We start from the raw sequence: 27866 nt of genomic DNA, 5'->3' as shown, positions 1-27866 counted from the left end.
GATTTCAGAAACCCAGTAGTTGGACTCCCTAAAAATCCATCTACTTTTGTTTCCCAGAAACTTCTCACCAATCATTAATCACAGCCTTTACTCCGTCCTGTGTAGCAGGAGCCCTGTGGTGACAAGCAAGTGTGTGTCTTTGGCAAGTCACTCTGGCTGGTTGTGGAGCCTCTTCAGAGACATGGGGCCAGTAGGCCAAGGGGAGTGGAGCCTCTTTTTTAAAGACTCTAGCAGCATGTGTGAATGATCTGGGCAGTGGTATCCGTGCCTAAAACAGATGGGACAGCTAAGTGGAAAGACTTACTCCAGAATGTTTACATGGGGTATCTTTTGGTGTTGACATCATTGATGATTGTAATTTTCTTTGTGCCTATCCGTATTTTCTGATGTTCATTACGGAAAAGGGAACATGGTTTTGTTTTGTTTTTTTAATGTAAAAAAATGTCATCAATGTTTTTACCTTTCACCTTCATTTCTCTAAATGGTAGAGACTTGGCACCATTGAGCCAGTGTTGGAAGGAGGGATTTATTCAGACATGCTCCCATAGAATCCCTCCCTGTTAGACTAGATAGTTGTCTCAGCATCAGAAGGATCAAGGACATGAAAAGAAACTTTTCAACTAAGCATAATTTTCACTTTTCACCTTCCAATATGAAAAGTCCCCCTGTTGTATACTAGTAGCAATTAAAATGTTGTCATTTAAACTTAGCAGTTATTACCATGGCAACTGCGGGTTGGAATTGTTTTTCCGTCCCTTGCAGAATGGGCAGGGAGATGTGTGCCTTTTAAATTGATAAAGTTTTTCATTGCTGTCTTTTTATCTGTATTTTCTCAAGGTTATTTTGGGAGACCAGACAATGCTGCTAGTCATAGAGTTGACTTGCTACAGCCTGATCCAGTAGGACTGGAAGGGCTTAGAGATTTTAGCACAGAGAGAGCCAGATGTGAGATTGGCTTCCCCACTTCCATTTTCCTTCTGACCAGCCTGATCATTGCACCTCTGGAGTATGGGGTTGCTGCTCCTGGAGCCTGCAGAAATGCTTTGCTGAGGGTTGGGGCACTTCCTCGAGGAGACCGCAGCCACCAGTGTGCTCAGGGGACAGTGGCACCCCGCAGCATCAGCAGGTCCAGTGTGCTAGGCTTTGGGGACCGTGTTTAGCAGGTCCCAGGGACAGTTAAGTATGTGAGCACAAGTTAGATGTTGCATTTGGAGGAAGTATTTCTAAATCTGCGCTCCCTGATTTCACTGGTGTAGAATGTGTTCTCTGTCTTTTAAGGTACGGATGTGATAATTACTAAATGTTGGGATTTAGGGACCTATGAAAAATGATTGATATTGTTGAGACTTAAAATAAGGCTGAGTGAGCCTAAAAGGGACTGGACACAAACCAGCGGTGCTCTGGTAAACAGCCACTTGGGCTCTCCTAGAGAAACCAGGGTTAGGGATGTGGAGAAATTTTCAGAGACATTATGGGAAACCCTGGGAGGAGCTAACAAGGAAAACTGCAAAATTTCTTCCTCTGCAAAGTCTTGAACTCCATTTGTATTATAAGATAGATATACACAGATATATCCCCCCCCCCCCCAAAAAAAAGCAGAGTAATGGACTCAATGAACTCTCTGCCTTCCCTAAACCAAGATGCACAGGGTTAAAAAGGCAGGGCAGAATCCTCACCCCCCCCCCCCCCGAAATTTCTTCAGAAGGACCCAGGAAGGCATTTCTGTTGCACTCAGGGCCTTCCGATTTCACCCTTTTTTTCAAACCTGAAACAAATTTGATTTGAAGACAACAGAAATCCTCTTTTCCATGCCGCAAATGCGAATGTTTCTTCCCTCGGTTTACAGCACTTCATAAATAACCCATAACCAAGATAACACTGTGACTTTCTTCCCCCAGCATCGCAATCCTGTAGCGTCAGAACAAAGACTGTGTGTATGTGTGCTCGAGAGAGGAAGGAGTGGAGATATTTGTTTATTGCCAGGGAGAAAACGGAGATTAAAACATGCACTGAGCGGGGAGGCAGGTCGGCTGCCTTCCTGGGGGCGCTGCTTTGTGGCCGGGAGCCTGCGGGAGGGCGGCCGCCGCGGAGGATGCTGAGTACAGGGATGGAGCGGCCGGCCGCAGGGGGAGGGGCTGCCTCGGCCAGGGAGGTGGAAAGGCAGCCGGGAGCTCGGAGCTGCCGCTAACCGGGAGGAATGGTTTTTTCGCATCAACAGTAAGTGCCATTTCAGCCATCAGCGCAGCATATGGTCGAGGGGCGGCTGCTCTGTCTGTGTGTCTCGCTCCCTCGCTCCCTTGCTCCCTCGTGTTGGTTACAATAGGAGTGACCGACGACGACAAGAGATGGTGGCTGTGGAGTGTGTGTGCTCTGCCATTAGGGGGATGGGTGCACGCCTGTGTCTGCAGTCAGTCTTTGACAAGCAGGGGACAGGGGTGATGATGCTATGTGGAAAATGGAAGTCCTCTGGCGACATCAATGCTTCGGAGAGGCGATTAGCTCAAATATCTCGTGATGTCCATGCCCCCCCCCCCCCAACATCAGGGCTTCAAGATCTTGAAGTAATCGATTATCTTACCGTAAAGCTGTTCAGTCATTTAAAAAGATGCATGTGTACAGAATCTGTACAGTGTTTTTAAGCAACTGACAGCTGCCCCACAAGTTTGAGTATCTGTTTGCTTTAGCATAAATTCAGATACTTAGACCGTCTCATTTTCCTTAGCATTTTTTTTAAGTTATGCTGTCCACATTGGCATGGGATTTTTTTAAATTTATGATGATCTGAGGTCTTCATAGTTTAACTGTAGACCTTTTAGCATGTAGAAAATAGGACTGAAATGTAAATTCTTCAATAGAGATGAATTCGATAATAAAAGCCTCCATCATACATTATAAGACTTAGGTCTGATACACAGAATGATACTAACCAGACTTGATTTTATTTGTTTTGGAGACAGAGTAGGGTTCATAAGTATTTTGTTCTGATCTGTCGCTATTAATATAAAACTTTAATTCACCTTGATGATTTTCTGCACTTCTACCCATAATCCCTGCAAATGATCTTCTAATTTGTAGCTACTCATAGCAAAAACTCTTAATTTTGTTTGTTTCATATGAAAATGTTTCAGTTCTATCCAGATCTTCCCCTAATCTACATAGGTGTAAAATTTTCCCTTTGCACCAAAAAAATGTTGTTTTTCTAATCCTCGGGATTAGAATTCAACTCAGGAAATCACACTTATTTTTTCCTGGGGAAATATGACTACACGGGTGAGCAAGGTTGTTGAATGCACCTGGGTAAGAGATAGGGAGCTACAGAAACAAACTGCCGGTGGGGGAGGGGGTTGCTGTCATGCAATGTCGTGGTTGCTTCCCTGGGCCAATAAGCTGGATTCTGAATGGCTTGCCTTGTTTGCCAACATTCACTCGAGATTTAAATTTGTCCAGGAGCGATATTAACCAGGCCTAGCATGGAGGTTGGTTGCCTGGGTTGGCAAATGACACATACTTCTTGGCCTGGGAAAGGTGATAATTAGATTACAGTATCTGTATAGAATACAATAATACAGATTCCACAGTACAGCTGATGGTTCCTAGAGTAAGTTGTACCATGATTATCTGAAAAAAATGTGGTTTTTTAAAATTAATTAATTTATTTGATAGAGAAACAACTTGAGAGGGAACACAAGCAGGGGGAGAGGGAGAAGGAGAAACAGGATCCCCGATGAGCAGGGAGCCTGATGTGGGGCTCCGTCCTGTGACCCTGGATCATGACCTGAGCCAAAGGCAGATACTTAACGACTGAGCCACCCAGGTGCCCCTGAAAAAAATGTTTTAAATCACAATGTGGTTTTGGATATTACACCTTCTGTCAAAGCGTCAGGACCTAGAAGTAGGTTAAATCCTGATTAGATGAATCTTTTGTAGCTTCCTGGCGACCTCTTGTCTTTTCCTCCTGCCTTCCCTTCCTCTTCCATGTGCTCTAAGAGTATGTGTGATCTGTGTGCTTGTTTGTCAGTATTTCACTTGCCCCACAGGGAACCAAGAGTTGGGAGCTTATAGGCCTTGTAATGTGGCAGCAAATTGTTCTGTGGCAAGACGGGTTGGGGGTGCTCTGACCCTCTATTTCTTTCCTTTAATATATAAATAGCCATGTCTTTTATGAAAATAAATTTGAAGGTAAGCATCATTTACTCACTCAAAAAATACTTATTGAGCACCTCCTATGTTGTATTACGTTGCTGAAATTCGATCTGAATTAGATCATGAGCTCCATGGGAATAAGACCTGTATTTCAGTTATCTTTTGAACTCTTGGGAATCCACACAGGATCCAACACAAAGCACTGGTTAAATGCCTGTTGAAGTGAATTACAGAAGGGCAGATGTGGGTCCCCAAAGGAGAGCACTTGGTGGATGGCCTTCTGCCCCCCGGGGTACCCGGAAGCAGGAGACTGCACTTCCTGTCATGGTCCCTAACAGCAAAGAAAACCATCCCGTGCTTGATCCAAGCTCACGTGCTAACGTGTGCACATTCATGTGTGCAGGTTTACATGAGTTGCTGTGAGGAAAGGGCGGAAGGACAGCAGCTCCGGACCAGGGTACCCAGTTGGAGTCCTGCCCCTGCCATTTAATAAATCACGTGCCGGGGCAGGTTATTTGATCCCTGTGCCACAGTTACCTCCACCTGTTGAAGGGGATGCTAACAGTACTGATCTCCAGGCATCGCTGGGAGGATTAAATGAGTCGCTAATAAATGAAGCACCGTGAGCCTGGCACAGGTAGATGTGCGCATGTTCATAATCATAAAGTCCGTGAATTGGAAAGTATGCCTGATGTAGACATTTAAAAAGAATGGAGTAACAGTAGAAAGTCTTAATTTTATTCACGTACTCCATGGCGGTCCTAAGTGCTCTATTTCGCACACCACTGGCCTGGAGTACCGTAGGGCTGGGGAAGCCAAGTAAATTCCTCCTCCATCTGCTCTGTACTCCCACCCCCCCTCTTACTGCACACCTCACCCTGGAGTGACCAGGATTCATGATCACTGCCTCTCTGTGTCTGCACCCAGGTTCTTCTGCCTCTTGCTCCTCCTGTCATTTAAGAAGTTACATTTTAGCCCTTTTCTTTTTTAAAGAAAGAGGCAGGGATACTTAGGATGGAGTAGGGTCAGGTGCCCAATGGAGGGCAAGACAGGAGATCCGTGCAGGAGCCGCCAAGCCTGAGCCCCTCCGTCCACCTCTCTGAAGCTCTCAGGGCTAGGCTGCTTCTCCAGCCAGAGCCTTCCCAAAGGGCAGCCCCTTGCAAACTGCATGAAAGACTCCTTATCCCGTAGGGCGTGGGGTTCCCAGCTCCTCTGGCATTGTTGGGAGTGCCCTTTCTGGTCCCTAGGCAGTCAGGGTGACAGGATATTGGGGTGAGGAGGGTGTTCCTCTAAAGCTGTGGGAACAAAGGCAGGATCTAGGTTACAGCTGCATCCAGGCCTGGCCCCAGATTCTGTTACTTGCTTTTTAATAAATCATCTTGTGGCTTTGAAAGGACCTCCTTGTGGTGTGTGCAGTAGGACTGTAATTTAGAAAAACATACCGCCATGAAAATCATCTCGATCGTGGTTTCTGCGCATTGATCTCTGTTAGGCACTGTGCCAGATAAAATTCATGTGTTTATATCTTACTCAACCCTCTCAGCCACCCGGAAAAGGAAGAGATAACTAGTGTTAACACAGCTTTTCAGATGAGCTTAAACAGAACCAGTATTCAAACTCAGGCCCTGCCCACAAAGTCTGTGCCCTTTACCACCAGACTCCATGAGTCCATGGCCTCCTCCTCCCAAGCCTGCCCACCTCATGGCAGAGTTGAGAATAAACATTTATGAAAGGACTTTGTAAGGTCCAGTGCCCTATAAATGAGCTCTTACTGTAGCATCATGGAATCCCAGTTGGCAGGAATAAGAGCTAGTGTTACACCGAGTGCTTACTCTACACCAGAGACCTTACACACGCCCTTTTGTTTCGGTCTCATGACTACCTGCAAGCTGGCTAATTTTGCAGATAAGAAGGACACTGGGAATCAGGAAGGGTAGGCACCTTGCAGGGGTGCACAGCTCATGGATGGGACAGTGGGATTTAGAGCCAGGTCTGTTCCCGTCCAGAACTCTGGCCTTAACTTGACCCAGATAATAAACACCTCCCTGAAGCTCGAGGGACCTCAGAAGCCTACTAGAGATAAGGATGCCGAAGTAAAGGGATTTTCCCTAAATCCTAAAACTAGCCGCTAATAGAGCTGGAGCTGAAAGTCCCCAGGGTTGATTTGATTGATGGTAGGATGCAAGCAATAAAAAAAATAAGCAAAAATAAAAAATTCAAACACATGCAGTATCATGGAAGTACTCTGACACATTTATTCTGCAGTGAATGTTCGTCAATACCTCCTGCCTGCCAGGCGGAGTGAGGGTTCTGTCCACGCAGAGGCAACAAGCCCCGTGCAGCCTGGCCCGCTCTCAGGAGCGGTGCAGACGCAACACAGGGCAGGAGGTCCCAGGGAGCACTTGGGCGAGGGGCCCCCAGTGTCTTTGGTGAGCAGTGGTAGATGCTCCAGGAGAAGGGAAGGGGGGGACCAGTGAACACTTGAGGACCTGCAAAGGTCAGGGTGTTAAACTGGTACCCTGGGGTGGGGTGAGGACTGTAAAAGCCTTTGAGCAGGAACAGATCAGACTTAGCATCTGGAATGTGCATTTTGGCCACAGAACCACAGCTGGGTAGGGGAGGGGGGCAAAAAGGGTGGTTGGGAGCCATTCACAGGCAGTCCAGGTAGAGGAGATGATGGACACAGGGAATACAGTGCACTCTGGCAACTTTCAGTGCCTCTGCTTCTCTTTCTAGTACTACAGGATGGAGTTCTGACAGCACCTTATAATATGAGTCTTAGTAGGTGGGAACTCTGCATTGTAGCTGTTACTCCCAAGTCTCTGGGATTCACTTAGTATCCCACGGATCAGGGTGCCTGGAAGGCTCAGTCGTTTAAGCGTCCAACTCTTGGTTTCCACTTAGGTTATGATCTCATGGGTGGTAAGATCAAGCCCTGTGTTGGACTTCATGGGTGGTAAAATCAAGCCCTGTGTTGAGCTCCATGCTCAGCCGGGAGCCTGCTTGAAGATTCTCTCCCTCTGCCCCTCCCCCACTAGCATTCTCATTCGCTTTCTCTCTCTCAAATAAATAAATAATTTTTAAAAAATAATAATGCCACAAGTCACCAGAATAAGCGCTCACTCACTTTAGGATTTCCATGAGGGCAGTTTATGAAGAATTTTTTTTTTTTTTTCCCAAGATCTACATGAAGATTATTTACCTAGCAACTGCGGCATTTCCCCTTGACGTCCCGTACGCCAGTGTCCCAGTGAGCTCACCACGCACATGGACTCGGTGTGTGTGTGTTCGATCCGCTCCACACTGTGTAGGAGGCAGATGGCTTAAGACTACATTTGTACATCATCTTTGCCCTCTTTCCCAGCACACTCCTTGTTCCCCTTTTGGTTGATACAGCTGTGCCATAATGGGCTGGGTTTATACATAAAGCTCCCTCAACCCTTAGACCAGACGTGGTGGGCTTTGGCACAGTCATGTTCTGTGCCTGCTCGAGAAGAAAGTCCCCCAAGAAGCAGCATGGGCCAGATGCCACCAAAGGAGCCAGGAATGTAATATCTTTAGACCATTGGGGGACATCCTCGGCTGCTGCAAACTTGGGTATACCCAAGAAAGAAACTGGATAGAAATCAAGTGTGGTTATTTTTTTATTATTTTTAAAGATCTTATTTATTTATAGAGAGCGCACATGTGCATGTGGGAGGGAGGGGCAGAGGCAGAGAATGAGTGCAGAGCCTGACAAGGGGCTCAGTCCCACAGCCAAGATCTTGACCTGAGCTGAAACCAAGAGTTGGACACCCAACCGACTGAGCCACCCAGGTGTCCCACATGGGATTCTTTTAATCTTGAGAGAATGAGATAACATCTCCTCTTTCCTCTGGAGCCCTAGAAAAATGTACTGGGTCTCAGGGGATCCCACTTTAGGAATGATAGGACTTCGCATTCGCAGGGGTAGATGAACCCTTAGCCCATTTGAAAATCAACCAGACCATCAGTTTTGTAAAGTATCACCTATTCTGTGAAAACTCCTGTGACTTGAGACCTGTTTCTGCTATAAAATCAGTGACTGACATAAATTGCTTTTTACGCTGTGACACCTTTGTTAGCACCTTCTTGTTACTGCTAAATGTTGGGCTTTGTGGGTTTTTTTTTTTTTTTCTCTTTAACCTCTTTTTTTTTTCCCCACAAATACATTTAGGGTGAAGAAGCTGAAGGAGACCTTTGCTTTTATACAGCAGTTAGACAAAAACATGAGCAACCTTCGTACCTGGTTGGCTCGAATCGAGTCCGAGCTTTCTAAGCCCGTCGTCTATGATGTCTGTGACGATCAAGAGATCCAGAAGAGGCTCGCCGAGCAGCAGGTGAGGAAAGAAAGCCTTTTTAAGAGTATAGGTGTCTGTGATATCTGCTAACCGAAACCCGTATGGACTGTGTCTTTCATTTAGCATGTTCACGTTTCATAATATTGATTCATTGTTTTCCAGAGAAAACTGACCACCTGTCCATGTTCTTATACATGGGAGACCATGTGTTGTGTGCCCATCTTCTGCCCCATGCATCCATCTGTTTGTGAAATGCTTTGAATCATATTTGAGATGTAGGTCTTAGTCTTCATGGTGAATAAGGCGTTTTGTGTATGTATCTTTTTGACTTGGATCTCTGTTGTGATTTGTGAATATAGTTTTAGAAGGCAATGAATTGAAAGAAAAATAAATTTTCTAACCAAGGAAAGTTTTTATGGGACAACAGATCATTTGATAAGAGCTTCCCAAAAAAAAAAAAAAAAAAGGAAGTATAGGGGCGCCTGGGTGGCTCAGTGGGTTAAGCCGCTGCCTTCGGCTCAGGTCATGATCTCAGGGTCCTGGGATCGAGTCCCACATTGGGCTCTCTGCTCAGCAGGGGGCCTGCTTCCCTTCCTCTCTCTCTGCCTGCCTCTCTGCCTACTTGTGATCTCTCTCTGTCAAATAAATAAATAAAATCTTTAAAAAAAAAAAAAAAGGAGGTATAAAAAAGAAGATGCTTAGGAAGTCCCTCTTCCAGTCCTCTGTGCCCTTCTTTCATCAGTTACTCACCCTCTGAGCCAACCCTGGAAATTCCACAGCACGAAATCACTGAGTCCTGCCGGTGTTAATCATCACACGAATCTTGTGGGTGCTCATTGATCCCACAGACTTACCAAATCCCCCTTCCTGCCCTCTCATCAGCTCACATTCCCAGGTTCATTCTCGTAGGCCGTGCCTGGAGCTTGTCTTTATTTTCAAAATTAAGTTCATAGTAGCCTTTTGGTGGCTTTCTTTCACCGTCGTGGTTTTTTTTTTTTTTTTTTTTTTTTCCTTAGCCCCAGGAGCAGATTCTGTTTTGACCATATAAGCAATATGGCTGTCTCGGGTTCTCAGATGTGTATCTGGTTTTTTCACGTTACCGCCAAAGCCTTGGTGTTTGCTGTCAGCACCCAGGAAGAGGCACCCACATGTAACAGCTGCTCTTAGAGAAAGACTTGGGGGCTGAACCTTTCGCATAGATTCAAGGGCAAAAGGTGATGATAAATTAATGACAGATTCCCTTGAGTTCAAATGCGTGACATCTCCTGCTACGATAAAATAGAGCCAAGTATTTGATATTCCTCTTGACTTAGATCTTTATTCAATCTATTACTATTACTGTTTGTAAACGATGCCTGTTCTCTGACTTTCAAATTAGTAGGATTTAGCAGTGCTATGAAGTAAAAATATGGTTTTGGCACTTAGCCACAAAAATTTAAGTATGTCCTTTCTGTTGAGGTCCTCTCTAATCTGTTTTCACTTTGTGGAGAAATGAATACTGATAGAAGTACCATGTTAATGGACATTGCACAGATTTTAGTGCCCTTCTCAGTGGAGTCCCAGCTGCTGGACATTATCAGCATTATTTGCAATTTTGAGCCACTAAGATCAAGTTCTTGAAGATTCTCTTTACAGATAGGCCTTACAAGTAACAATTTACCCTGAGTGATGAGTTTTTTTCAGGTAAAGAGTATAGAAACTGAGTATATTTTTCCTCTTAAAGAATGCCTGGCTAAATTTGGCAGGGGCCAGTCATGTGTGTTAACATTTTAAAATCTGAGGTGTGCCAGAGCATCATGAAATTGCAGGGAGTGTACTCCCCAGAGGGTACAATTTGGAGCAGTTGCCGACCTTCTGGCCTTGTTTGATCCTGTTTTGAAAGGGTCCATAATTTCAATCTGATTGACTTGAAGCTTCCCTCTTTATTGAAAGCATAATCACTATCATGGGATTCGTATCTCACAGTGATCCAAAACAAATTAAGGAGTTGGCGTTCAGGATTAGCATTACCGTAAAGAAGGTAGATGAATTGGGAGGGTATGTGCTTTGGTGAGTGCTGTGAAGTGTGTAAACCTTGTGATTCACAGACCTGTACCCCTGGGGATAAAAATATATGTTTATAAAAAATTAAAAATTTAAAAAAAAAGGTAGATGAATGAGTTTTCTGTGATTGCTTTAACAAATTATTGCAAATTTAGCAACTTTACCCAAATTTATTCTCTTACTGGAGTTCTAGAGGTTAGAAATCTGACCCCAGACTAAGAAGAAGGTGTCAGGAGGGCTGAGTTTCTTTCTAGCAGCCCTATTGGAGAGTCTGTCTCTTCACCCTTTCTAGCTTTTGGAGGCTGCCCACATGGCTTGGCTCATGGCCCCTTCCTCCATCTGTAGAGCCGGCAACACTGCATCTGTCTGTGCTGTTCCGTCACGGTCCCTTCTCCCTCGGGCTGACTCATCTACCTCCCTCTGCCAATTTTAAGGACCCTTGGGATCACACTGCGCCCACCTGGACACCTGGATAGTCCAAGATGTTAAGAACAGCTGATAGGCTGTTCTGCCAACCCAGAATTAAGGTTGCCAAACATATTCACAGGTTCTGGGGACAAGGGCATGGACATCTTTGGGTGGCCGGTATTGTGCTTATCACAGACAACCTGAGGAAAGTTTCAGTATTTCTATTTAAAAAAAAAATTTTTTTTTATTTAATTTTTTTTTTTTTAAGATTTTGTTTATTTATTTGACAGACAGATTACATGTAGGCAGAGAGGCAGGCAGAGAGAGAGGGAAGCAGGCTCCCTGCTGAGCATAGAGCCCGATGCGGGGCTCGATCCCAGGACCCTGAGATCATGACCTGAGCTGAAGGCAGCGGCTTAACCCACTGAGCCACCCAGGCGCCCCATATTTAATTTTTTTTTTAAATTAAAACAGATCTTAAGGCCTCCGTCAAAACCACAAGAAAACAGAAATGTGTCACCAAAAAAATTATGCATGGGCCATTAAAAAAACAAAAACAAAACCTTACTTGTGTTTCTATTGCTAAATATAGTAAGTCTCATGGTTATTTCCAGAAATAAGACCTATAAGCTTAGGGTAGTGCCTTCTGCAAAATCCCTTAGGCCCCAAAAGTGATTAGGAACCATGCTTCCCAGATCCTCATTGTAATGTTCTTGGGAGCACCCTAAGGAAGAAGTCAGATCTTACCAGAGTCTTTTTTTCTTTCTCTTATGTGGAACTCCTTGGGTAATAAGGACAATATAACTGTGTGGGGGGGGGGCATATATCCTCTTTAAAATGCAACAAAAGTGGTAGCAACCTTTGTAACTCTTTTTTTGTTTTTAAGGTTTTATTTATTCATTTGACAGAGATCAGAAGTAAGCAAAGAGGCAGGCAGAGAGAGAGCAGCAGGCTCCCCGCCCTGATGCGGGGCTTGATCCCAGGACCCTGGGATCATGACCTGAGCTGAAGGCAGAGGCTTTAATCCACTGAGTCACCCAGGAGCCCCAACCTTTGTAACTCTTTTAAACCATGAACCACTTGCATTAAGCCTTCCGCATTTCTCTCCCATGGGTGCTATATGGTGACGTTGAGGGAGAGTGCTGTTAGTTAGCCCCCATTCTGTAATTACCAGTAACCCCCTTCCCAGCAGGTACGCTCAGCTTCGCACCAGCCTCCTCCTAAACCACTCAGCTCCACTGGCTTGCCAGCCCCAGCCCCTCCCCCAGAGTCAGTCTGGAGCCACTCACCCCCACCCCACCCCCGTCAGCTGTCAGCCAGCTTGGCTTTCTTTTCCCCCTTTATCTTGTTCTTCTGGTTCCTTTTGTATTCTCCTCCTTCCTGGCTGCATTCTCCACCTCTCCCTTTCTCTGTGGATCCTCCTCCTGGTCATTCCCTCCAGCCCACCCCCAACACCTACTCTGCCCCAGCTCTAGAGCTTTTGTTACCTGCTCAGGAGCAGAAACACAAACAGGAGCAGGTTTTCAGAACCACTGGCAAAAGCCTTTAACACTTTTTTATTTTGTTTCTTAAGTCTCGTTCTTCAGATTGCACTGAAACTGTTGTTGAACTCCAATTATTATGTATACCTGCCTCAGTGGGAACTAGTGGTGAGATTGTTTCAGTTTGTAAATGTCACTCACTTAGCCCTTAAATGGTTTGCATTTTCGAATGTGGTTCACTGCTTTATATTTTACAAAGTAACCAATACATACTATAAAAATCAGTGGGTCATTCTGCAGTGGTTTGAAAAGTTTGTTTTGGAAATTTTGAAAATGACTGAATTCTTTTAGCCAAGATGTTGATGGTCTTTATAAACTTAGCGTAGAGCTCATTTCTTGCTCTCATTCACCCTATGTATTAATCAGTTCTCAATAGCCATTTTGTTCAATATAAGCTGAAGGTAGAGAAACTGCAGTGAGTCTGCTAAAATACGGAGCACTCACGTTTTTCCACAGACTAGCCTTTTTCAGTACTTTTCAGTCAGATCCTACCCAGCCCTACCCAGGTGAGGTCAAGGGTGGTACCATTTTTTAATAAAAATTGTCACTATTACTCATTTCACACCAATGTTAGGATTCCTTATTTATTATTTTAATGAAGTCAAGAGACATTTATCAGTGCCAGTAAATTTAGGATGGTTCATGAGAATTCCGTGAGCTTGAGTTCTGTTTAAACCCAGTAATTAAAGGGGCGTCTAGGGGCTCAGTGGGTTAAGCTCAGGTCATGATCTCAGGGTCCTGGGATCAAGCCCTGCATCAGGCTCTCTGCTCAGCAGGGAGCTTGCTTCCTCCTCTCTCTCTGCCTGCCTCTCTGCCTCCTTGTGATCTCTTTCTTGTCAAAAAATCAATAAAATAAAATAAAATAAAAAATAAACCTAGTAATTACAAAGCTGGTGCTCTCGTGGACCCGAGGAAGACTTCTGCCATTAGTCCTGGGCTGCAGAGCTTTAAACAAAATCACCCTATTCATGTCTCATCACAGGACACATAGGGTGACAAACGAAAAGACACATTTGTTTTTTAAAGATTTTATTTATGGGCGCCTGGGTGGCTCAGTGGGTTAAGCCTCTGCCTTCGGCTCAGGTCATGATCTCAGGTTCCTGAGATTGAGTTCCACATCAGGCTCTCTGCTCGGCGGGGAGCCCGCTCCCCCCCCCCCCCCCCCCCCCGTCTCTCTCTGCCTGCCTCTCTGCCTGCTTGTGATCTCTGTCTGTCAAATAAATAAATAAAATCTTAAAATATATATATATATTTTTTTTATTTGACAGTGAGAAAAGTCACAAGTAGGCAGAGAGGCAGGCAGCAAGAGAGTGGGAAACAGAAAAAAACACATTTTTTTAAGTTTATTTTTTAGTAACCTCTACCCCCAACACAGGACTTGAACTCATGGTCCAGAGACCAAAAGTCCTGTTTTCCTCCAACCCAGCCAACCAGGCCCCCCTAGAAAACACATTTTCTTACCATAACTTTGTGCTGCTTTTTTTTAATCAGTTAGGATCCTGAAAATGTGGTTTGAGTATTAACATTTTCTTCTTTCATATCCACCTGGACAGAGAATGATCAAATTGTACATTTATCAGAAGAAAAGTAAGAAAATATTAGCAGTAATTTCCAGAATTTTTAAATATTGAGGTGACCCGGCATGAACTTTATGTTGCCTTTCTGTAGACAGTAGGTTAACAGTGGCTTATTTCGCTTTGTCTTTGTTATTTCTTCATAATGTAATTTAAAAGGAAACTAAGATTAGTGGCGTGCTCTGTTGTCACTTATCACAGAATTTAGATATCTGGAGAAATCTAATGCCAGAATCCAAAACAAAGAGGCTCCTCGTCTCCCTTCTTCAGCCCTCCCATGATGTGCAGAAGATATAGTCTCTAGGCGATGCCTGAAAATGCTGTGTTTATTGTTTAACAAATTTCTCATTTTTCCCCATAACTGTGCATTGCCTCCTCATGAATGCTCTTTTTCCTGAATCCGAGAACAGCACCGTCACCTTCACAGGATAAGACTCCAGAGGGACTTGGACCCCATCCTTTGGGGTAGTGGGGTCTCTACTTCCAAACTCTTCCCTTGGGCCTGTGGAGCCTGAGGATGGGCATGATTTGGGGTGTGTGTGAGGATGGCACAAAGGGGAGTTCAGGGACCCGTAAAAGGTTAAGAGTTCTCCTGAAGTTCTAGGTCCTACTAAAGAGACTCCCAAGGAGGACCTCCCCGGAACTGTGTCTGAGTGAGGGGCCCTTGCGTTCGGGTGGCATGCGGTGGATCCCATGCCTACCCGAGTCGGTGGGGGAAGTGGGCTCCCAGGAGAGGGTATTCCTGCTTTCCCACCCCCTCTAGTCGTTCAGCAAATAAATCCCAGTTGTTGCCAGTATGTAGGCTTTGTATCGGGTGCTACAGGACAAGGGTTGCACAGAGATGAGAAAGACATGGTCCTTGTTGCTGATCCCAAGGTGGACATGCACCTGGGTTGGAGCTAGGGTGGGAGGAGTAGAGATCTTCCCATCCCACCGTCATCACCCCCACCCCTGCCTCAAGGTGCTCCTTACTCTGTCCCGTAGGACCTGCAGCGAGACATAGAACAACACAGCGCAGGCGTAGAGTCCGTCTTTAACATCTGTGACGTCCTACTGCATGACTCCGATGCCTGTGCCAATGAGACCGAGTGTGACTCCATCCAGCAGACCACCAGAAGCTTGGACAGACGCTGGAGGAACATCTGCGCCATGTCAATGGAACGGCGAATGAAGTAAGAACCGGGCTGGCCCTGACATACGAAACACGGTCAGCCGAACCCAGCTCCCCCGCCCCATCTCAACAGCAGTGTTCTGTTGGCTTCACGTCCAGCGTGAAGAGAAGGCTCAGTAGGTGTGCCCATGCTCATGTAGTGAATTATTCAGAAAAAATAGCATCAGGGTGATGGCTTTCCCCAGCATTCCTGTGTCTTAAGGTGTAACCATGGCTGGCCACTGTGCATCTGTGTCCCCAGCTAGAAAGCAGTAGAGGGAAGCCCTGTCTTCTGCTGTCCTCTGTGAGGCAGGAGCTTTGAGGGGCAGTCCCAGGAGGAAGGTGTCCTGACCAAGAGGAGGATGTTCCCAGTTATCTCATAAAAGAGGGATAGCAGGGTCTCTCCCCCTACATGGTGCCAGTGCAAGGGGTATTGGGAATGGGACCGGTAATGGGAAGAAAAAAAGAGGAAAGCTCACGGTTGAAATGGATGGCTTTATTGAGATGCTTTCCTCCTGTCAGAATCGAGGAGACGTGGCGACTATGGCAGAAATTTCTAGATGATTACTCCCGCTTTGAGGACTGGCTCAAGTCCGCTGAGAGGACAGCAGCCTACCCGAATTCCTCAGAGGTGTTGTACACAAATGCTAAAGAAGAGCTGAAGAGGTTTGAGGTAAAGCCCCAAGCCCCTCCCGCCCCGTGCTCCTGAGAACCAAGCCTGTTGTGGCCTGGGCAGCCCAGACCACCATCCCACCAGCTGCTGACAAGACGGCTTTGCCACACGCGGCCGATCCATGCCATGCGACATGCGGGGACCTCGAGAGCCTGTCCTTTAGCACCCACACAGGGGCAAGGGGCTCTCTGTAGCCGTTTCAGCCCGGGGATTAACCTCTAGGGTAGGCCGTCTGGGGCTGGGGCGGGGGTGTGCTGGCCTTGGCCCTGACGCCACGTCCATGTGTGCAGGCCTTCCAGCGGCAGATCCACGAGAGGCTCACGCAGCTGGAGCTCATCAACAAGCAGTACCGGCGGCTGGCCCGGGAGAACCGCACTGACACGGCCAGCAGGCTGAAGCAGATGGTGCACGAGGGCAACCAGCGCTGGGACAACCTCCAGAAGCGGGTCACAGCCATCCTGCGGAGACTCAGAGTAACCTTCCCTACGTTACCCGCCTCATTTGTAGGCTGTCAGGGAGAAGTGACAGGCACGATCGCACAGCAGGGAGTAGATTGTAGTTCAGGCCTGAGGTGTCATTCTTGAAACCGGCTTTCTCCGTGGTTTAAGCCAAAGCTGCCAGCATTCATGTGTGGGTTTTTTTTAGTTTTTTGTTTGTTTGTTCGTTTAAGAGGTTATTTGCCTAAGACAAGGCTTCTGAGGCAGGGCCTGTGTATTTGATCTGTAGAACCAAGCACATCTTTTTCCATAAACCCTAGAGGTTTGCATGCTGGCTCACAGATGACCTGAAGGGTCTGGGCTGCTGGACTTCACAAGTTCAGGCCCAGAGTTGTCTTAGCCTGGAAAGAGGCCCGCCTTGCCCATCTGTCCATTTTTTTTATGTACTGCTGGTTCTTACACAATAAAAGATGTAGCCAAAGCCCCCTCTGCATTGTGGAGCTAGGGGACAGCAATTACCCCGCAAATTCCAGAGCACATTGACCTGACCTCAAAGGCTGGGGTTGATATATATATATATATATATATGTATATATATATATATATATATATATTTTTTTTTTTTTACAGAGATCACAAGTAGTCAGACAAGCAGGCAAAGAGGGGGGAAGCAGGCTCCCTGCTGAGCAGAGAGCCCAATTCGGGGCTTGATCCCAGGACCCTGAGATCATGACCCAAGCCGAAGGCAGAGGCTCAACCACTGAGCCACCCAGGTGCCCCTGGGGTTGATTTTTGAATGTAAACATTCATCAAAGATTTGTGTACTTTGGGAGACATGGTACTTCAGCCTTCATGAGTCTAGGTGTAAACTGTCAGGATCTGTGTGGTTTTGGCAGCAGGAAGTCTTTTTTTTTTTTTTTTTTTTTTTTTTTTAAGCAGGAAGTCATTTTAATCCCCACTTGTGTTCTCAGGGCAGAACACTCTTGAAATCATTCTAAGATGAGGAGAATCTGGGCTTTTTATTTTTAAGCTCATCAGGAAGAAATGGGCTAGCTTTTCAGACAGTTTCCATGCATTAATTTCCTTATCTCCTGATTTGACTGTGACCAGTGTAAACCTTCATTTGGCACCGAATGCTGCGTTGTCTGAGAATCAGCTGCCGATCTATGAGGTAGTAACCTAAGAGCCTTCCCTAATTGAAGGCGATAAATCTGGGTCTTCTTTCTCTGAGGGAACACGTTCAGGACTACCTCAATGAAGACATGTGGACCATTAGGTCAGGCTTATCCCTGAGATCAGTACTTTTCCATCTTGAAGCTACTATTTCAAGCAATAGCTTCCACAGAAGGTTTATGAGGTAAAGGCCAGGGGTCTGGCCTGGATGTTGAGGGGGTTCCTCAAAGGGTAAGTTGGGGAAATCACTGACTTAGAAAATTACAGGATTTCAAATGCTAAAAGGACCTTCGATGTCATAGTCAACATTCCCATACCTTAATTTGCCAGTGAAGACACAAAGACTCAGAGACGTTGAGAGGCTTGTTTATTATCACACAGCCAGGACCAGAGCCCAGGCTCCTGACCCCACACTGGCCCCCTGATGCCCTATGGACCCCCGGGATACACTTTCCTCTTGCCCAAAATCAACCTTGCTGTCTACCCGAACTCTCTTATGCCCTCAGAACAAACATGTTATTTCTCCCCCTTTCATAGCATTTCACCAACCAAAGGGAGGAATTCGAGGGGACCCGGGAGAGCATTCTGGTGTGGCTCACAGAGATGGACCTGCAGCTGACCAATGTGGAGCACTTCTCAGAGAGCGACGCCGAAGACAAGATGCGCCAACTGAATGTAAGGCCTACTTCGTCAGCCCCTTGCATAAGAGTGCACCTTCGCAGGGGAGAGCTGGCCAAGGACGAGTGTCACCTGACACCCTGAGAGCAGATTCCAACACTGAGAGAGCCTCCAGGCTGCACGCACCCGTATCCTGCAGGGTCATCGTGAGCGAGGATGCCATTCCTTACAGACAGGGGTCATTGGACAAGGCTCCTCATTCTTTGTAGTTTACAATCATTCATGGGGAGAACGCGCTGCAGGTTCCAAACAGAACTGCATAAGATGCCCTTTCCCCAGCTGTCTTGAGTCTGAGTGCAGCATGTTGGGGGCAGGGGATGGCGGCAGGAGGGGGGATCCGTATCAAGAGTGGGGCCAAGAGCCGATCTCGTCCGCTCTCCCAGATAATCTGCATTTCACTTTCATTTCACTGTGATTCCCTCCTTGGGTTTTAAAAGCGATTGCAAAATAGAAATGTGCCTTCCCTCATGCAGTGGCACCAGTGATCATGTCAGAAATTTTCTGTTTCCACCAAGCGTCAGCAAGACCCGGTTTCCTCCCTCACACCCAGTAGCAGTCAATGTGTATCCTTGCCCAACTTTTAGAATTATTTTATTTATTTATTTATTAAGATTTTATTTATTTACTTATTTGTCAGAGAGAGAGGGAGCACAAGCAGGCAGAGAGGCAGGCAGAGAGAGAGGGGAAGAAGGCTCCCCGCTGAGCAAGGAGCCTGATGTGGGGCTCAATCCCAGGGATCCCTGGGATCATGACCTGAGGCAAAAGCAGTGGCTTAACCGCTGAGCCACCCGGGCGTCCCTCGAATTATTTTAATTGGGAAAGTCAGTTCCCAGAAGGGGTGGGAGGGAATCACATATTATTGTTCTAAATTATTGGACCTTTATTGTCTCCTTGTTAAAAATCAACCAAGCTAGAGTCCTGGGTGCAGGGACAAGGCAGTGGGGAACGCGGCGATGCTGCTTCTGCAGCCCGGGTAGAAGCAGCAGACCCTGGATCCTCAGGGCAGCTTACCTCCTTGGAAATCCTTTCTTTCTCCTCTTCCGAATAGGGTTTCCAGCAGGAGATTACATTGAACACCAACAAGATCGACCAGCTCATTGTGTTCGGGGAGCAGCTGATTCAGAAGAGCGAGCCGCTGGACGCCGTGCTGATCGAGGATGAGCTGGAGGAGCTGCACCGCTACTGCCAGGAAGTCTTCGGCCGCGTCTCCCGCTTCCACCGCAGGCTCACCTCGCACGCCCCGGTAAGGGGAGCGCCACCCTCGCCCCCCCCCCCCGGCCTCCCGGCGCCTCACACTTGACCCCTGACTGAATGTTTAAGGAACTGGGAAATCTATGGAACGGTCCACTATGATGTATCTTACGGTAAAAGGTCAGGGGGAGGGGCACCTGTTGGTTTATTTAGCTGTTCCTACTGTGGAGTCACGCTTACTTGGAGGCTCCCGTTACCCCGTGGAGGGGGCAGCACTTCGAGAGTTCGTGTTCCTCTGACCTTTTCCGCCTGTTCCTCAGTGCAGGGCTTGCCTGACGTGTCTGTATCCCAAGGTGCGGTGATACTTGTTCTGGTTTTGCTTACGGTAGTAACTTGGTAATGTGTTGCCTGTTCCTCTTAATGTCTGGGAACTTGTAATATTTGTGCCTTTCTGGTGCTTTCTTCTCACCTCTGAAATGACAAAAGCACCCGGTTTCCAAAGCAGCTACGAAGTTTCCCTTGACAGAAGGGCCTTTTGGGAAGTTTAGGTAGAGTTCTGGCCGTCATTCAGTGTTCATTGCCCTTGGGTGCCAGATGCTTTCGTGGTGACCATATTGACCAAGACGGCTGGCCACTTTTTCCTTCTTTGCGTCCCCAGCTGGCTAACTTGATTAACTTCATCAGACCTAGCCTTAAAAATCACAGTACAATTCCCTCGTGTCTTTTTTTTAAGATTTTATTTATTTACTTGAGAGAGAGAGTGCACGAGATCATGAATGGGAGAAGCTGACTTCCTGCGTGGGGCTCAATCTCAGGACCAGAGATCATGACCTGAGCCGAAGGCAGATGCTTAACCAGCTGAGCCACCCAGGAGCCCTGAATCCCCTCATTTCTTAACATAGCGGTTTATAGTCCCTTACAACATAGGGGGAATAGGTTCTATATCCTGGCCTTTAGATTTTTTTTTTTTTTTAATTTAAACTTTCTGATTGTTGGAGTAAACCTGCCATTAGCCACCAATGAAACTTTGGCCGCCATCTCTTACTTTCTAGCTAAAGTCGTTTGACGTAGATCACCAAATTTCAGATTTTTCCTAGGAGAGATACAGATTCTAGGCCCCACACTGGAGAGTCTAATTTATAATAACCACAGACAGGCCCTGGGAACCCAGTTCTCTTTGAAAGCTGCCGCAGAAATGCTGATGGTGGCCATTCTCAGGCACTGCCAGACAGGCCCCTGGCACTCCTCGCCCCCACAGCAGCTTGTAATCTGGTTCATTCTGAAAATGGGACATCCCTGCTTCAGGGCTTGGAAGAAGAAAAAGAGGCCTCGGAGAATGAAACAGACATGGAGGACCCCAGAGAGATCCAGGCCGACTCCTGGCGTAAAAGGAGAGCCAGCGAGGAGCCCTCCTCTCCTCAGTCCCTTTGTCATCTGGTGCCCCCGGCGCCGGGGCCCGAGCGGTCTGGCTGCGAGACTCCCGTCAGCGTGGACTCCATCCCTCTGGAGTGGGATCACACGGGGGACGTTGGGGGCTCCTCGTCTCACGAAGATGACGAGGAAGGCCCGTACTACAGCGCACTGTCAGGTAACGGCCCGCGTCTGCAGAGCCCTTGACATTGGCCCGCTCGGTTATGTTCTTAGCACCTTCGCAACACGGCCAGCTCTGGGCGGCCCTGAGTTCAGCTCTGTGGCTTCTTGTGTTGTGTCCTGCCCACTTTAACTTACGTGAGAGTCACTCGGTCTTATCGCAGATGGAGTGAAAGGCAAAATGAAATGAAATTCACCTTGGGACATGAAGGTTGTTGCCTAATGGCTCTCATTTGTGAGCTCCGCAGTTGAGTGGTCAGTAGATCGTCTGCATCATCTCTCTGGACTTCACCACTCCCGCTGCTGCTTCAGACAGTCAGGAGTTGGCTGGGAAAAACAAAACCCTTTGGCTTTTTAAACCTTTTTAATAAAATAGATACAGGGTAGTTACTTTTCTTCTCCCAGCTGACAATGTGTCGACTGTTTTAATACTTGGGCATTCATCTCCAGACGCCTGCAGTGAGGAAAATGACATTATTCTTTTTCAGATGTAGAAATCCCCGAAAATCCTGAGGCATATCTTAAAATGACCACAAAAACTTTGAAAGCGTCTTCTGGTAGGCCCCTGCCCATGCATGTGTCTCAACATGGCAGCGTCCTGTGGCGCACACTGCATCCTAAGCCTCGCTCCCATGTCATGTCTGACCTCTGCCTTCTGTGGACACCATGCACCCAGTCCTTGTGTCATGGTGTATTTGCACTGCCGTACTCACACATGCCTGCGTGCTCCTTACGAAACCCCGCCCACTCAAGAGCAGTCTCCACGCCATCCCTCTCCTCCCCCTCAGGCCTGGGCAGAAGGGAATTTTTCACAGTGCCTTTTAGAGTTTTTATGCCCACCCCCACCCCACCCGAAATCTAACTGAAGTTCTTTGGCACAGCCCAAGCTTTCTTCATGGTGGTTTGAAACTACTTTCTCCCTTGCTTATGGTGTTTCCTGGGAAGAGGATGGGTGGGTAGGGTTAAAGGTACTATTGCATTTGCCGCAGGAGAAGAAACCTTCCTTTCCTTGACTTGCAGCTCTAACCTTTGTTCCCTGCCCCATCCCCCCATGCAGCTGTAGGGTAGAGGCGCGAACGCCCTCTTGGTCCCCAAGTCCATCCTGATGTTCACTCTCCCCCACATCTGAGAGGCCTTCAGTCCTCCTGGCCTCCGGCCCCAGCCTTGCTGCCAGTGTCCCCACCCCTACATGCCCCGGCTCCAAAACACCACTCATCCTGCAAAAAAAAAAATCATACGTTTGTTGTGCTCCATTGTGAACCCATCTAGTGAAGGCGCAATGCTGTTCAGTTGCATGACTCTCATTTCATTCCCTTCTGGGACATACTGACATTTTGCAAACATGCATGCTTTGCAAGGAAAGCTGCAGAACTCATACTATAACCTGATGTCATGTTACCCATGACCTTTTTTGTGTAACTAAATACGAACCCTTTGGTTGGAGAGAACGGACGGTCACTTGCTCTGCTTTGTTTCAGGTAAATCCATTCCTGAGGACCACTCATGGCATGTTCCTGACAGCCCTTCCTGCCCCAAGCTTCGCTACAAACAGATGGGAGGTGATAGGAATGTTCAGACCATCCCCTCAGATTCCAGCACTCCTTACAAGCCAGCCTATGTAAGCGTTCGCTCCACTGAGACTGTAACCCAAGCGCATGAGTAATAATTGAGATTTTAAGAGAGAGTGGGATATTGGTGTGTGCTGCACGTGCTCACTTTCCAGCTGGTTTTCCCATGGTGTATCTATATATCAGAGATACTGGTGTATCCCAGTATCTCTGCTGGGCTGTCTGTACATCATAAGAACCCGGCAAGACAAACTGGAGTTCTAGAGTGGCTTCTGGCCAAGAACCGTTGTTGTGTACATTGACATGATGGGGCGGTGGTTATTACTGTTGAGCCAGTCATCCGTGTGAGCAGTGGGGAACCAAAGCGCTGGCTTTCCTGAGCTGCCCCTGAGCTCCCAGACCATGTTCTAGTTCCCTTTCAGCTGCACAACCCATTCAGAACATTGTGACGTCATAATCAGGAAGATTTGACCCTGTGCCATGGTAGACATGAAGTTTGAATCCTAACGCTACCATAAACTACCCTGGGGCCATAGCCCTTTGCCGTGCCTCTGTAAGCCTTCCTCACCTGAGAACAAATCTATTTTACATAATTGTTGTTAGGATTGATGTGTAAGAAGATATAAAGAAGGCCTTGACAGGTGGTCCCTGCTACTGTTACTCCCACTACTACCACACATGGTTTGTTGTTGTTGTTTATACCCATGACTGCTCTTCCTTACTGTGTTTTCCTCCGGCAACATGAGTCCTTGGCGTGCTCTGGCGACGCAGCTGTCGGGGGCAGCCAGCCTCAGATTTAGTAGTGTTGGCCCCAGATCATCCCCATTACCGAGAGTTAGTGACAGGCGAGTTGAAATTAAAGTGCCTGTGTGCACTTCTAATAATCACCTCGTAGACAAACCTATGAGCATCTCTGGGTAGGTCCTCAAAGTGCCCTCTGAGTCTAAGAGTGAATATTAGAGAAGATTCTGCCTGTGTACAGTCAGACTCAAGTCACTGGCTAGCGGCTTTCATGCCCAGTTCAACCACTCCTCCTCATGCTTAGCAAGCAGTTGTCAGTTCTAATCTGTCTCTTTGGGGTGTGGAATAAGACCCGACAGCCCGGGGGTAGAGGGACCCCAGCACCTCCCCTCGGTTTCATATGTAGGGCCACCAGGTTGGACCTCTCCCAGTGATTAAGTTTGTGTTCCCCACCTGCAAGTTGCAAAAGTTCCACCCTTTCCTTTGTGTCTGAAACCAGGCATGTCACCAGAAATTTGCAGGGTTCTTTTCTTTTCCCCCCACATTCCACACAAGTAGGCTGAATGGACACAAACCAAAGAAAGCGTGGCTTTTCCAAAAAGGATACATTTATTTTTGGAAAGGCCTGTGATAAAAATAGCCCAATGAACACTGCACTAACAGAAGAGTATGTTCAGTGAAAGGTAAATGCTTGGTAATGAATGGCCCCCGGAGGCAGATCTGTCCTCTATGTGTCTACAGTTCCAGGTGATAATCTGCCAGGCGGCTCTGCAGAGTGACTGGGAGGGAGGACTGAATTTTGCAAAACACTGTGTAGATGCGCAAGGAAGCACACAGTAACAGCCCAGCAGATCAGCAGTGGTTTCTAACTTCTTTTTTGCACGATTCATTTGAGGAGTGCTAGGAAACCCTGAATTAGGCCATTTTATTTCCATCCCTGACATGTCATCTGCTTCCCCACCATCTCAGCCTTTACTTCTGTCATTAGTCCTTATAAATGCTTATAAATGCCCCCAGTATGCTACAGAAGCCCCTATTTGATTTGGAGCAAATATTTGAAGCAAATGACCCTTCGAAGGAAAGAGGTCCCGTATCTTTGTTTCCTTCCTGTTGCTGTGAACTGAGATACTCTTCACACAGCCTCTGAAATGTTACAGATGGTGACGTGGAAATTGCCTCATTCCAGGTAAAGCTGCTGTTATCCCCGGGCACTGATGGTGGCAAAGAAGGCTCCAGAGTCTTGAATGGCAGCTCGCGGCAGGAAGACGAAGGCCTGGCCGCTCTCGGCGTACAGCAGTCAGGTACACTTAAGTTAGGCAGTTGTCAGGACAGGTGAAGTCTGTATTTTGGGTTATCTGAGCATTTACTTTAAGTCAGTGCTCAACAGAACGTTAATTGGGAATTGAACAGTTAGGGGCACCTGGGTGGCTCAGTCAGGTAAGTGTCAGACTCTTGGTTTCATTGAGCTCAGGGTCGTGAAATGGAGCCCTGTGTGGGCCCTGCATTGAGTGTGGAGCCTGATTCAGAGTCTCTCTCTCCCTCTGCCCCTCCCCCCCCCCTTAATCTGCCCCAAACAGCTGAATTTAGCCTATGCCAGCCAGTGTTATCTGAGAACTAGCTGATTTGTGGGGCATCTGGCTGGTTCAGTTGGTAAAGCATGCAACTTCTTAAGATCTTGGGATTGTAAGTTTGAGCCCCTTTGTTTGGTGTAGAGATTACTTCAAAACAAAAAAAGAATTTGGGGGAGCGCCTGGGTGACTCAGTGGGTTAAAGCCTCTTCCTTCGGCTCAGGTCATGGCCCCGGGGTCCTGGGATCGAGCCCCACATCAGGCTCTCTGCTCCAGGGGGAGGCTACCTCTCTGCCTACTGTGATCTCTCTCAAATAAATAAATAAAATCTTAAGAAAAAAAAAATTTTTTTTTAATTTTTTTAAAGCAAGAACAGAATCAGCTGACTTGTATTTATGAACAAATTCCTAAGCTGTTTACTTGCAAAGTTATCCTTTAATATTGACAGAAAGAGCCTGGTAGGATGAAGTGCGTGTTTAATGACATCACTCGTATGTAAAGATCAGACATGAAGATGACAACCACAGAGTTGTCAGGTTTCTCCTTGTGAGACAGGCTCGGTGGTTAGAAAAGTAATTACTCAACTAAACCAAAAGTCAGACCAGTGGCATTGACTTGATCATACATGGACCAAAGAAGAAAGGACCCTAAAAACAGCATAAACTAAAATGCCAGACTTGGGCCTGCAGTGCACGTTGGCAACACTTTTGGGTCCCCTGCCCCACTTTCCACCCCATTCCAGCCTTTGTGGGCAGGTCCTGGCACAGGCCTTGAACCAGAGTGAGGGAAGTGGGTTCTTTGCACTCCAGCCTCCAACAAGGTGAATCCCCTACAGGTTTTCTCACCCTGACCCTGAACTCATTGGAGGCAGAGAAATCTGTAGGTGCTACTGCTGCTTTTCAGGTGTGACTTTCTATTCCAGGTGCCTTTGACAGGTGGGAGCTGATTCAAGCCCAAGAACTTCGCAATCAACTCAGAATAAAACAAAACTTGCAACAGGTGAACTCTGAGATCCGCGACATCACCACTTGGCTGAAAGAAACGGAGGCAGAGCTAGAAATGTTAAAGAGGGCGCAGCCGCCCTCGGATATCCGGGAAATGGAGCTCCGAGTGAAGCAGCTCAAGGTGAGGGGGGGCTGCGGAGGGAAGAGGGATTAGAATGTGCGTGCGGACGCATGCCCCGCAGCACCGGCAGGTGTCTGGCAGTGGCATGGGTGGCGAGCTGCAGACAGCTTTGGTAGCATTCAGTCTGTCCCATTGCACTTCTATCACTGGTAAGGACACCAAGGTAGATTTCTGTTTCTGGAAGAGCATCTGCACATGATCCCAAAGCTCAGATCCCCTGTACTGGAAACATCTGACTGCAGAGACACCCCTAGACTCTTGGGGAGACATTAGCGGTCACTGCGGGCAGCTTAAAAACACCCTTCCACGCTGTGCTGTCCAGGCGGGGATAGAGTGTCGAGGATGGGGAGGAGGACCAGCTCACCTGCTGATGAACTCTGTGGCCTGATGTGGTATTCTGTTACACGGAACTTGTCACCCACCTGGTCAGGCGTCACCCACCAGAACTAGCCAGCGAGCAGGGAGAGGGGCTGGTGGAGTCCTGTACCTGGGGGTACCCTGAGCATGAGTCTGAGCTCCTAAGATGCCCCAGGGCAGTATCCAGGCAACTTCACAGTGGTACTCTTACTTTGCTTTGTGCATTACTATATCTGGGATTACTGTTCATCCCAAGGAATACCACTTCTGTGATGTCTAGAGGCCCGTGCGGGATAACTCTGCGTACTTCATCTGGAAGACTTTCAGTCTGGTCCAGAAATAAGCCAACCAGGGCTCAGGGGGGTCTATTCCTGGCTGTGGTTGAGTCGGCCAGCCAGGAGCCAGGGCTCTGCTCCCAGCTTGGCCAGCCAAGGTCACCGACCTTGTAAGACAGCTCCTCACCTGATGCTGCCCAGCCAGTTACAAGCAAGGTCGCACTTGTGTCTGTGGCCACAGCTCAGAGACGTGCTTGGCAGACACGTTCCCCCCTGAGGTTCAGATGAACCCCGCATCCCTATTTTCAGAATGCCTAATCCAGTCTTTTTCCTCTGCGGTAGGAGATCTTGAAAGCCTTTGACACCTACAAGGCTTTAGTGGTCTCTGTCAACATGAGCAGCAAGGAACTTCTGCAGACGGAGAGCGCGGAGTCGGGCGAGCTCCAGGCTAGAGTTGGGCAGTTGGGGCGGCGCTGGGACATGGTCCGGGGCGCAGTGGAGAGCTGGAGAGCAGGCTTACGGCGGTTCCTCCTACAGTGCCAGGTATGGGGGCCCAGGGGTCTGCGTGTGTGGGAGAAGCTGGTATTTTTATGCTTGGGCTGCTTTGGCACAGATACGGCTTGTAGGAGGGAAATGGGCTTTACCATTTGCTTCCAAGAGGCTCAGCTGCTGTCCAGAGACCTGCTGTTTGCCCTGGGTCTCCTGTTGCCCTGGCCCACTCCTAGCATAAGGGTTCCAGCAAGCATTCCAGTAGGTCGGGAATGCCACCCTGCATTGCCCCATCTCTGTCCTCTCGCCAAGAGGACCTTACAGCAGAGTGATTAAGAGACCTGGCCCAGAGTAAGGAGTGGTTTAACCCAACTCCAGAGTTCCCGTAGCTGTGTGACTTTGGGCAAGTCACTGTGCCTGGTAGACTTCTGTGTCCTCATCTGAAAAATGGGAATAATTCTAGTCTTTACTTCGTGAGTTGCTTTTTAGGACTAAATTCATATAATCTTAGCCCAGCACTTGACACATGGTTAATGTGTTAGCTCTGAGCCCACCAGCGAGCCCACATGCGGCCCTGTCCCTGGGTCCCAGCCTGCCCTGTAGGGGTGTCTCCCTCTGCCACTGAATCCAGTACATTTGTTGAGTAATTTGTGGTCTTTTCTGTGTAATGGTGGCGGTGGGGGCCGGGGTGGGGGGGCACTGCTGGAGCCCTGTCTTTCTGCTAGCACTTTTCCACTTGACAGAATTCATCGTGCCTCCCAGGACTGTCCCGCCTGTATCCTCTTTCCCTTTTCCCGGTTTTGGGGCCCTTTTATTCACTGGA

The 27866-nt window shown here is 47.6% G+C and overlaps 1 protein-coding gene across 11 annotated transcripts in view; it reads left to right on the top strand.

Moving 5' to 3' along the window:
- The window catches only part of SYNE2 (spectrin repeat containing nuclear envelope protein 2), a 330497-nt gene that overhangs the window by 298499 nt on the left and 4132 nt on the right, over window positions 1-27866 (top strand). For 4 of the 11 annotated variants that reach the window (XM_082734135.1, XM_082734136.1, XM_082734133.1 and 1 more), the window contains exons 100-110: window positions 8339-8501; window positions 15013-15200; window positions 15701-15851; window positions 16142-16324; window positions 17999-18136; window positions 19188-19382; window positions 20636-20918; window positions 22399-22538; window positions 24416-24530; window positions 25720-25922; window positions 26897-27097. In XM_082734135.1, the coding sequence (XP_082590261.1) occupies window positions 8339-8501; window positions 15013-15200; window positions 15701-15851; window positions 16142-16324; window positions 17999-18136; window positions 19188-19382; window positions 20636-20918; window positions 22399-22538; window positions 24416-24530; window positions 25720-25922; window positions 26897-27097 (1960 nt within the window). Of the gene's footprint in view, window positions 1-1937; window positions 2218-8338; window positions 8502-15012; window positions 15201-15700; window positions 15852-16141; window positions 16325-17387; window positions 17460-17998; window positions 18137-19187; window positions 19383-20635; window positions 20919-21408; window positions 21478-22398; window positions 22539-24415; window positions 24531-25719; window positions 25923-26896; window positions 27098-27866 lie in introns of those variants that run through there. The other 7 variants (XM_082734134.1, XM_082734131.1, XM_082734130.1 and 4 more) reach the window with 4 other exon arrangements.

The sequence above is a fragment of the Mustela nivalis genome (assembly GCF_964662115.1).
Source record: "Mustela nivalis genome assembly, chromosome: 6".
Lineage (NCBI taxonomy): Eukaryota > Metazoa > Chordata > Mammalia > Carnivora > Mustelidae > Mustela > Mustela nivalis.
Note: the sequence above shows the minus strand (reverse complement) of the source record. Positions and strands in the feature narration are given on the sequence as shown.